This window comes from Palaemon carinicauda, chromosome 6, assembly GCF_036898095.1.
Source record: "Palaemon carinicauda isolate YSFRI2023 chromosome 6, ASM3689809v2, whole genome shotgun sequence".
NCBI lineage: Eukaryota > Metazoa > Arthropoda > Malacostraca > Decapoda > Palaemonidae > Palaemon > Palaemon carinicauda.
The window spans coordinates 67842893-67855392 of record NC_090730.1 but is presented as its reverse complement, the minus strand read 5'-3'; the positions used below and the strand labels follow the sequence as shown (position 1 = coordinate 67855392).

General features: G+C 32.7%; 1 protein-coding gene across 1 annotated transcript in view; it reads left to right on the top strand.

The window, feature by feature from the left end:
- The window catches only part of LOC137642112 (uncharacterized), a 93530-nt gene extending 83729 nt beyond the window's left edge, over positions 1-9801 (top strand). Inside the window, exons 2-4 of the mRNA XM_068374661.1 lie at positions 6036-6287; positions 8093-8716; positions 8981-9801. Of these exons, the coding sequence (XP_068230762.1) occupies positions 6036-6287; positions 8093-8716; positions 8981-9223 (1119 nt within the window). The 3' untranslated portion in view covers positions 9224-9801. The remainder of the gene's footprint in view (positions 1-6035; positions 6288-8092; positions 8717-8980) is intronic.
- Positions 9802-12500: the final 2699 nt, after the last annotated feature.

Below are 12500 nucleotides of genomic sequence, written 5' to 3'. Positions count from 1 at the left end.
TCCATAGATTACCACTGGTCTTATTACTGTGCTATAGATCTTGACTTTTACCTTGTTTGGCATTTTCTTATCACACCACTCCTGCTACCTCCCTCCACTTTCCCCAGGGTGCTTTTATCCTATTCTCAACTTCATCCTCACATCCTCCCTCCTGATTTATAGCAGATCCCAAGTATCTAAATTGTTCTACCTATTTTATAACTGCTTCTATACTTTCATGTATGGCTAACCTGTCCTTGCCTTCCTTACTGCTCACCACAGCTTCAGTCTTATAACACATTTACCCTGAAGCCACCCCTTTCCAAAGTCTCTTGACATTCTATCACCCTTCTCTGTAATTCTTCCTCATTTTCAGCAGTAATCAACAAATCATCTGCATATAGCAAATCACACAACTCTCCATTTCTGATCTCTTCACTTAATACATCCTAGACCAGCACAAATAAAAACGGGTTTAATGCTGAACCCTGGTGTAACCCAACACTAACTTCAAAGGTTTCTGTTTCTCTAACAGCTGTTATTACTTTTTTCATTGTTCTTTTGTATATCACCTCTACCCTTCTAACCAACTTCTCTGGGACTTTCCTTTTCTTCAAGGCCCAAAACATCGCTTCTCTTGGTATTCTGTCATAAGCCTTCTTTAAATCCACAAAAGCACAGAAGAGCTTTGGGTTTCCCTCTATTCTCTTCTCCCGAAGTTGCCTTTCTATAAAGATGGCATCCATAATCCCTCTTGTGCCATGTATCCATACTTCTGTTTCCCAACCTTTACAATCTCTCAAGTACCCTCTCAAAAACTTTCAAACCATGCTCTGTTAGTTTAATTTCCCTGCATTTACTACACTCCATGATGTCACCTTTCTGCTTAAATTTTAATACTATTAGACTTTCCTCCCAGTCTCTAGGCATTATATCCTCTTCCCATATTACTCTCAATAGATTCAGCATCCAGCCTTCCCCCTCTGTATCTAGTATCTTGACCATTTCAATTTGAAACTCTGATTGGCCTGGTGCTTCATTTCACTTAATGCCTGCTTCACTTCTTTATTTCGCATCTCTATTACTGCCCCCTCCACCCTCCACCCTTTGGGCGCCCCTAAGCTCCTCTTTCTCATTTTCAGTATTCTCTTCATTTCCTCTTAATGTCATCATCCCTATGCAATATATCCCCATCTCTATCCTTGATGATTATCAGTTACCCCAAATCATGTCTTTGACTTTTCCTCAAGTTTGAAATCTTATAGATATATCCTTTCTCCTTTCTTTGTTTATAGACTTTCATTTAATGGATCTACCTCTCTTTCAATAGCTATACCTACTTTCCTCCTAGAATCTTTTTCCTCTTCTCTGTACCGCTCCTACTTTCCAGTTCTTAAATCCCTATGATATTCTTTTTACTGTTTATGGCACCTCTGTTCCACCACCACTTTTCTCCTTTCGACAAACCATATCCACGGTTTTTTTATGTTGTCAATCTATACCGCAAATTTTCTTAGTTCATCAATTTATCATCTTCTCTTCCTTAACCTGCTTCGCTTGCAATCTCTAGCAGACCATTCTGTTATTCATCTTGGCCATATCTATTACATGTCATTTTTATTGTATATTCTGCTTGTATATTCTTACTTGTTAGAATATCCTCAACATTAGTTTGCTTTCATATTCATGCTGCTTTTTTCTCTCCACATATTTATCCCATCATTGGTATCCCCATAGCTCTTGGGATTGTAACTAACTTATGTTCTAAGGTTTTAGTAAGACTCCAAGTTTATGATGCATAAGTCATTAGCGACAGGACTATTTGATTAGATACTTTTCATTTTATAGAAAGTGGCATTATACATTTCATATTCTCATTCTATTTACCAGAAGCTCTCCATCCTATGCTTCTCCTTCTTTTAATTTTGGTGTCAAGTCTTGGGGAAACATTTACTAACTGTTCTAAGTACATATATTCATTACCAATTTCTAGCGGTTCAGGATGCCTGAAAACTTTAAATCATTCATTCATTCATTCATTCGTTCATCAGCACTGATTATTGCCATGATTAATCTTAAATCCATGGAAATGGTGTTGATGTACATACACACCCACACACACACACACACACACACACATATATATATATATATATATATATAGATAGATAGATAGATAGATAGATAGATATATAGATATAAACTTATATATATATATATATATATATATATATATATATATATATACGTATATATATACATATATATATATATATACCTGTATATATAAATATATATATGTATATATATATATATATATATATATATATATATATATTATATATATATATATATATATATATATATATAAATATATATATATATATATATATATATATATATATATATATATGTATATATATATAAAGAATGCGTCTGGCGAATTCAGGTAAAATGGTAATTCATCGAAGAACTCAAACTAAAGTTAAAGAATACTGATATTTATCAGGGTATAAAATCAATAGAATGGTTGAAATCAGTCTTGCCAACCAGAGGAACTTCTAGTACAAATCGCCCCAAGTTATACATTATAGTTGGCATCAATGCTTGCTATAACGTTATTCTGTGACCAGGCAAATCTTCATTCCTTTTGCATTTAGTTGAGACGTTATCCGAGAACTTTTATGTAATGGGGTTTACGTGAGAGCTGAAAATCTTGGGTTAGCCTGATGAGGTTTTGTGCTGAGGTTTCTGACGTTTTACGTTCCGTTAGCGTCCAGGTCCCACTGATACCCATTGCTGTGATTACACTAGACGACCGAGGTTCCTTACTTTTTCTGTTTCTTATCAGAGCTTGAAGGCGCCAAGAGATATTTTAGAGCAATCTTAGCGTAGGCAGACTTTATTTATGCAATTCTTATAAAAATCCTTTGTGCCTCTTTCAGTGTAAAAGATGTCGCTTGTGGTGGGTTGCAGACATCCCAAAAAACTTGATGAAAACCGTAAGGTTATTGCCCACGGAGCCACGTCTTCTAAGGCGTAAGGTCCTTATTACATATATACATGTATATATATACATATATATATATATATATATATATATATATATATATATATGTGTGTGTGTGTGTGTGTGTGTGTGTTGTAACGAGGAGTTCACCTTGCTACCCACCTTGCCAACAGAGGTTTTGAGGAATATAAAAGGCAGTGAAAATGAAAGAAAAGTTTGTTTTAACCGTACATACAATAGGAAGTTTTTTTATTTTGAAAAAAGGCAATCCCTTATTCTATAAAAGGATTACTTTAAAACTTAATAGCCTAACAAGCATTGCAAAATCCCCTCTGCCAAGTAACCCTTGATTAAGGATTGAATGTTTCAGTGACAGCGGCTTTGTATCGATCTAAAAGGTCGGTCACCTCTTGGGGAATTCATTCCTGTTGAGAAAAGTCATCATTGAATTTTGAATTTTGTTCCACGTCGGAAGGCTAATGGGCCACAATTGAAGGGCATATTTTTCGTGTATTCAACTTTTGGTATAATGTATATACATACATACATACAAATATATATATACATATACATATATATATATATATATATACATGCATATATATATATATATATATATATATATATATATATATATATAAATATATATATATATATATATATATATATATATATATATATATATATATATATATATATATATATACATATATATAATCTATATATATATACATATATATATATAACTATATATATATATATATATATATATATATATATATATATACATATGTGTATATATATATATATATATATATATATATATATTTGTGTGTGTGTCTGTGTGTGTATACACATATATAAATATATATTGTACGTTTCAACAGTACTTTCCATGTTATTTCTTAACAGTCTGATCTATCCTGATTGCTCAGAACGTCAATAAAGGAATAGATTAGTAAAAAAAGATCATCAATTTGTCACTATTTATTTTTTCAGACTGGAATGGGAAATTTGTAGCCAGAATCACCACAGATTTTCGTGCGTGTCCACTTGATAGGAAACGAAGGAAGAGTGAAGAAATTAACTCTCATGTCTTCGAGAAAAGGGCTTCGCTTTTGGAGCAAAGGATTACCAAATAAAACTTAAAATCGTTTTGCGGGAAAAACCTAAATGTGACCACAAAGCCAAAATAAAAAATTGAAAACTAAGAAGTAGAAAGTATAAAAAAAATGACAGGAAATGATTTTGATTTTTTTTTCAAAAGATTATTATATTTGGTTTTAACTTGATTTTAAGTTGAAGGCCCATTAGCTGTATGTATCTATCGAAAGAAAATAATCTTTTACAATAGATGGACTCCCTGTTATCTTCATGGAATAAAAGTCTAGATTCAAAAATTAGGAGCGATAATATAGTGAGATCTGATTCTATAAGAAGCGGTAGGACCGCCCATTGAATGGGAATATAGCATATGATTCTGGCCACATAAAAAATGGAAGAAACTTCATTAACTTTGAATCTGCTCTGCGAAAGCTGATTCTGCCCAAAAACAAATGTGGAAAGCAGTAGCCCATCGGGTGTTACATGACCACTACTTGAGAGAGTGCTACTGGTTAGGGAAAGGTGATACAGGGATGGGATCCATTTCGCGCCAGATGTCATCACGAACTAGGTAAAAAGAATTTGCCGATACAGTGATGATAATAGTATTTTTGTTGTTGATGGTGATAAGGATAACATAATGATCAGTGACAGCTATAACAATCATAACAATAACCATAATAGATAAACACATATTTCAATAGGTAATAACGTTCCTTTTAATTAAAAACAAAAATATGGCAGAGTTTGATGATTTCTTTAATACTTGCAGTCAGTCTAAATAATTATATCATGTTAATGTTTTCATCCTGAGATAATTCCTTACGCTGACGTTAACAAAAAGAAAAATGAATGACAAATGATTTTCCTTCCTAAAAGAATTAATGCAAAGGGAAAATAATAAACAAAATGGCTTAACAGAGTATAGAGAAAATTATTCACTTGTTTGTATCTTAAGACTACACAATGACACAATGTCTTTTAGGTTTATTGGATTGACTTTCTATATATCTGTATCTTTTAAACACATCTCTTTTTATATATAAAATTTGGATAGAGGAAAGTAGAAGAAATATCGAAACAAAACGTAAGCCTGTTATGGAAATCTAGACATTTAAGTTTTCTTTTTTTTTTTTTTTTTTTTTTTTTTTTATTCGGTTAAGTTTATAGCTCTTTCAAATGAAGATTCTGCAGAATGGCTGGCCCGGTCCCAACACACGGCTTTATGGACCAAGTTCAATGTATTCATCCATCTTAGTGAAATTTCTGGGGACTTGATGTATTATTATTATTATTATTATTATTATTATTATTATTATTACTGTTGTAGTTTAAAGGTTTAAAGGACGCTCATGAATGGCAGAGGCAAGGGACAGTGACATTGTCCTAGCAAGCAGAACAATGCCCTAGAGACTGACCATAAATTAAATTATCAGCGCCCGAGCCCCTTTCCACCCAAGCTAGGACCAGGTAGGGACCGGCAATGGCTACTGATGACTCAGCAGATAGACCCTATAGGCTCCCCCAAACCTCCAACCTTAGCTCACAAGGTTGGTAAGGTTGCAGACACTAATGACACTAACAAGTCTGAGTGGGACTCGAACTACCAACTGGCAAACACCAGGCAGAGACGTTACCTACCAGGCCACATTGTTGTTTTTTTTGTTGTTGTTGTTGTTCTTGTGTTTGAAGGGTAATTCCGTTTGACTATTTAAGTGCACTTGAGTAAAGGCAGCTTTGACGGAATAGAATGCCTCAATGTGAAAGAACAGAGTAGAGCAGAAGGAATACACAAATAAATGACAAGTCAATACATATATACTCTATTTACGATTATTTAAATGTATACATGTACAAAAATCAATGTCTCCGAGAAATTAGTGCAACGAAACCTAACCTAACTTAGCCTCATAACTCAAAATCATTGTTATCTTCTTTACAGGAAACTCAAGAAGAAGTGAAGGTTCTCGGGGAGGTATTGGTGCGGCGTCCTTCCGTGCTGGTCTCGGGGGCATTAGTCCTCATAGGTGTCTTGGACTGTATGGTCAGCCTCGCCTGTGCCACAGTCAGTGCCCGAGAGGCCTGCGGCCTGTATTCAAAGAGTGACGACCGCGCCCAAGGGCTTTCTGAGGGGCATAATCGAAAGGAGAGGCTCTACAGGTGGCTGGGACAACAGAAAACCATATTTCCCATTGTAAGTTCCTTCCATATTTGCGTCTATCATGATCTTATACAATGGTGTTTTGTTCTTGGGTATTTTTCATTGTTTCCCAATAGATTTATTTTTATTTTTGTTGGCAGCAATTATGTTATCTTGGGTATCTAAATATATTTTTCTGCATTCCTAAATTATATTTTGTTCAGATATTGAGTGTAAGAATTCCATGTAAAATATTTTCCATAAAAACCATGGTTACATACAGTATATGGTGTCATTTTCTTAAGACTCGGAGCACTATTCCCATTACGTACGACAAATCTAAATCTATGCCCCTATTTTTGATGGATGTTATCACACCTGTCATAGATTATGAAGAAAAAATTCACCTCCACTAGAAGGTTCGAGAGTCCATTCAATCCTTGGTGATTACAATATATAGTTATTTGGAAGATTGATTCACTGGAAAGGAATGATCAATTTCCTTGACACAACCTATAGATTTTTTGCCACTTCTGACGGGCTGCTCTTTGTCATACCAAATTCTGAATTTTTTTTTTTTTTTTTTTTTTTTTAAATGTACACGTCCCTCGAATACTGACCAGTTAAAAAAACTGACTTTTATCAGAGTGCGCTCCCTTCCTGTTTACAATCTTAATCCTTTAAGAAGTTGGATGATGACCGTGATATACTACTTCCATTTTGGCAACTTCTGTGGACTTCATCATATTTCACTACCCAGTCTTTTGAACTGTTTAAATCATATGCTCTGCTCAATTTTCTAGAGTAGATTATAATTGGTATTCTAGTTTTCTGTAAGTTTAACTTGAGTCATTAAAGATTTGTGGAATAAAACTAAATAAATTTCCATTAACCCTTTCAATCCCATGCCCATTCGTATACATTTCTCACCAAAGTCCCGGGCTGCTTTTGGGGACTTTCTATTTAGCTCATCTTACCAGAAGAACTGTTTATACCAAGAACTTGTAAAATATATTTATCCTATAGCTAAATCAATTCTTTTTCTACTGATATATAGTCTCACATATTTTGTTTAATAGATTATTGGTAAATAATAAAAAAAAAACATAAAATACCACACATAAATTACATCATACGTAGTTGAAGAGAGTAAAAATATGTGGATATAGAATATGCCTTACGGGATTCAAAGTGTTAATTTTATGCATGAACCAGTGAAAACCTCTTGCGTGAATATTTTCATAGCAATTTGACATCTGTAAACCAAATGTGTGTCCTTTAGTTCCTTAATCTAATATCAATTGAGGTGGGCAGACATTATTTCCCTTGTTTTCCTGTCCTTTGCAGTATGCTAGGTATTAAATATTTATTGGTGAGATGAGTAATGCAACTAGGCTACATTCTTTAATACTGAATCTTTCAATCAAGTTTGTTACCTACAACATTGATCTATTTGTGAACGCCCAAGAACATTTGTCATGCCATGCCATATCAGTTTTTATGGAAACTCATGATTTATATCTGCTTATTACTCTTTTGACACTCCATGGTAAGACTTGTATGAATATTACTACTCCTCAATTATCTATTGATATAGATTCTGTTATCTCATAATTTTTAAATTCAAGTTCCCTTTGTAAGTGATTCACCAGACAGTTATAAATTTCACATTTTATTCAAGTCCAAGTTATTTTTATGTAGTGAAATGGGAATTATTGAAATTCATGTCAGTCGAATATTTAATCAGATCATTACAAGTGTCAATTATTATTGAATTAGTATATTAGATGTAAATTATGCTCCTTTATTTTCACCTATAGATACCATTGTCTGTTTAATAAATATTTATCTCTGGACAGGGATCGTCACAACCTCATCCACGTGGGGGCATAACTGCAGTCTCACAGTTTGTACCGTTGTCCTCATCCGATTCTTCATCCTCAGCCACTCCTCGAAAGTCCTTGTCTGATCCTACAGGAGCATTCTCCAATCCAGTTTCCTTTCCTCACCAGACCCATCATTCGTCCGCCATTCCTTCAACAGCAACCTCTCAAATCACACATAACCCTACTGTGCATATAGCATCTTCAGCTAAAAGCAGCAGGGTGACTCAGGAGTCTCTGCCATCCATACTTAAGCCATCATCTCTACCTGGTGCCCATTCTGGCCATTCTTTAGCACCAGCTACAAAGTATCTTCCCCCTTCTAAGCATCATGAAGGGCCACAGCTCAAACAGAGACCGCAACCCGAGATTACGCAATACCCTTCTAGTTTCCATTACATACAGAACATTGAAAATCAGCAGTTTCATCCTCACTTACAACATTCTAGTATGCCTCCCCATCTACCTCCTCCACACTCCTACCCACACTTTCCAATGTTTCCACAGCAGGGCCACATCCATCAACTTTACCCTACTCACACGTCCCATCCCTCACTTTTCTACCCTCATTTGTTGACCCCTATGATGCCAATACACCCGGTAAGTACTGCAAGATGTGCCTATTGGTATGCAGATTAATCATTAGTAATTTATGTTAGTATTTCAACATATCTTCATTATATTGTGTTATAAAAAACAAAATTCCCATTGGCTACGTTTTGTAACAGTAGTAAATGTTGTATTCATAAAAATAACAATGATTTTACTATGTACGTCTATATTACCATTACCATTATTTTTATTACTTGACTATATATGAACACAGGGTGCTCAGAATAAAAACTTGACGCAATTTATTTGCAGGACCATCCCCAGCAACCACGGAAGCACAAAAGCAAGCATTCGGATGGAAAGAAGCACAAACACAAAGAGGAGAAGAAGGAAAAGAAATCTAAGAAGAAGAAGGAGTTGACAGATGAGCAAATAGAACGTTCTTACACCGGACTCGACCGGGAGATCGCCGAGGAGTTTATTGACTCTGCGATGGAACCAGCAGTGTCAATCCACAGAGCTCTTAATACTAGTTTTGAAATTGATTCCTTTTGAGATAGATCATTCCGCTCACCTCATAGACCGTACTTATAGTTTTGTCGTTTTTTTCATAAAAGTATCGAACTGTTCTTTTAAAAGTAAGGTACAATTACTTTAGTTATATTTTAAGAAGCTTGAAGAAAATATGCCGCATTTTCTTTTTTCCCTAGGTCTAATCTTGCTCGCCATTTCAATTCAGTAATAAGTGTTTCTATAAATCCATTTCAGAGTAGATGCCTTAATTTCGTATTGTTTTAATTTTTTCTAGTAAAACATTTCTTGCTCAATATCCTAAATAAGACAGACTTTAGAAAAAGGAACTACAGGTATATCAATGCATATCGAGTGAAGTGGTTTGGCTTTTTTTTCTGCGTATTTCTTCACAAAAAAGTATGATCATAAACGCTGCATTGTCTTTAAACTTATTTGCCTACAAAGAACCCGAAAAGGTCCTTTGGACATTTTCAAACAGTATTATATAAAATGATTGTTCACGTGTTAAAAATTGTATAGGATAATCTAATATTTTGTTCACAGCTACAGTATTAGTTACATATCCCAGTTATGGTATATTTTTTCTAAGCACTACTCTATTTTTTTCTCTCTCTCATATATATATATATATATATATATATATATATATATATATATATATATATATATATATATAGCCTATATATATGAGGTATGTTGTATATGATTGTACATAAATGTGTAATGTATATATAAATGTATATATAGTTATGTATGCACACACATGAAAGTTTGTATGTATTTGTGATTGTTATTGCTGGTAAAAGGTAGGCGCTTAACCAATTCATACTGTTGCTAGTTTTTAGTTAATGGTGGTTTTGTTTACCACAATTTGTTTATCATGACGAAAATGTGCCATTGTTTGATTAGGGAAAGCATATTGATTTTGTTTTAAAAGTTTTAGTAATTCTATGCGGTTTATTTAGAGTAATTTTGTAAAACCTTTACTGTAGCCGTGCACCTTCAGACGTTTCTGTCAGATATTGAGCCCAAGCAGCGTAGGCCTAACAGTGTTCAACCTTTCCGTAGTAATCCATGTTAATAATGTTATGATTATTCAAAATATTCCAGAATTCAAATAGATTGAGACTGAAAGGCAATTATCGGTAGTTGAAAAAGAAATGCTCTCATAAAAAAACTCAATATATGTAAATAACACTAACGTGTAACTATAGTAAAGTTTTACCATAAATTCCTGCATTTGTTTGTATTTACTGTATTTTGTTTTATGATGGTGTAAACAAGGTTTATTTTAGAATGTACAGAATAGATTTAATTGATATCAAGTATTGACTTCCGCTCAATAGTCGACATGTAATTGTATGTGTAAATGATGCATTATATATTATAATAAAATACTGTGTTCAGTTCTTGTTTTTATTCAAACACACATACAAAAAAAACATACGCACAAACATGCACTATATATATATATATATATATATATATATATATATATATATATATATATATATACATATATATATATATATATATATATATATATATATATATATATATATATATATATATACATATATATATACATATATGAATATATATACACACATATATATATACTTTATATATATATATATATATATATATATAAAGTATATATATATATATATATATATATATATATATATATGTACATATATAAATATATATATATATATATATATATATATATATATATATATCATCAGCTGTTTCACGTCCTTCCACTCCTGTATGTTTATGGTCTTTCTGTCAGTCTATACCTGCAAATTTTCCTAAGTTCATCAACCCAGCCTCTTATCTTCCTTACCCTGCTTGGTTAGTAATCTCCAGGGGCCCAATCTGTTATTCTTAATGCCCATCTATTATCTGTCATTCTCATTTTACCCCTGCCCATGTCCATTTCTTTTTCATACATGTTAGAATATCCTCTACTTTAGTTTGCTCTCGTATCCATGTTGCTCTTTTTCTCTTACTAGTGTTATTCCCATCATTATTCTCCCCCATTGCTCTTTGAGTTGTAGCATATGTTTTAAGGCTTTAGTAAGGTTCCAAATATCTGGTGTATTAGTTGATACTGGTAGGACCGTCAGATTAAATACTTTTCTTTTTAGGGAAAGTGGCATTTTACTTTTCAAAATCTCATTTTGTTTACCAACAGCTCTCCATCCTATAATTATCCTTCTTATAATTGCGGTCTCATATCTTGGGGAAGCACTCACTGTCTGTCCTAAGTACATATATTCTTTAACAATATTTAGAGGTTCGTCTATAACCTTTATTTGTTTTCTGCATTTTCATTCAACGTTATCTTAGGTTTACTCATATTCATTTTAAGCACTATACTTCTGTTTTCTCTATTCAATTTAACCTTCTATTATATATTTCCCTAATCTAAATTCTAAAAGCCTCTATGCATGCTGTGAATAATTTAGGAGAGATAGGGTCTCCTTATCTAACTCCTTATCGGAATTTTCTAACTATATGTAGTTTTAGGATTGCTGTACTGCCAGTCAAAATATCTCCAAGTGATCTAACAAAAATTCATCTATTCCTTACTTTGAGGAGCTATCATTACTACTAAAGTTTTGACAGAATCAAAAGCTTCCTCATAGTCTAATAATGCCATACATTATGGCTTATCATACTCAGTTGATTTTTCCATTAGTTGGTTAATTACATGGATATGGTCAGTTGTTGAATACCCGATTCTAAACTTTCTTGCTCTCTTGTCCTTCAGACTAATAAGATCTTTGGAAATATTGTATATAATGCTGAGAGAAAACTTATTGGACGGTAATTTGTCAGGTCTTTTATGTCTGCCGTTTTTTTGTGAATTATTATAATAAAAAAGTTTTTCAAAACTGTTGGTATAGAGCAAAGCTGTAGGTATAAAGCATTCTAGCAAAAACTTTCCGTAAAATTCGACGAGTTTTATTATGATATCTCCTCCATCTATTATTGTATCAATAGTTAGGCCATCTTCTCCTGCTGCATGCCTATAAATAATTTAAACATATATATATATATATATATATATATATATATATATATATATATATATATATATATATATGTGTGTGTGTGTGTGTGTGTGTGTATATATATATACATATATAAATATGTATATATATACATATATATAAATATGTATATATATTCTTATATATACATATATATATATATATACATATATATATTTATATATATATATATATATATATATATATATATATGTATACATATATATATATATATA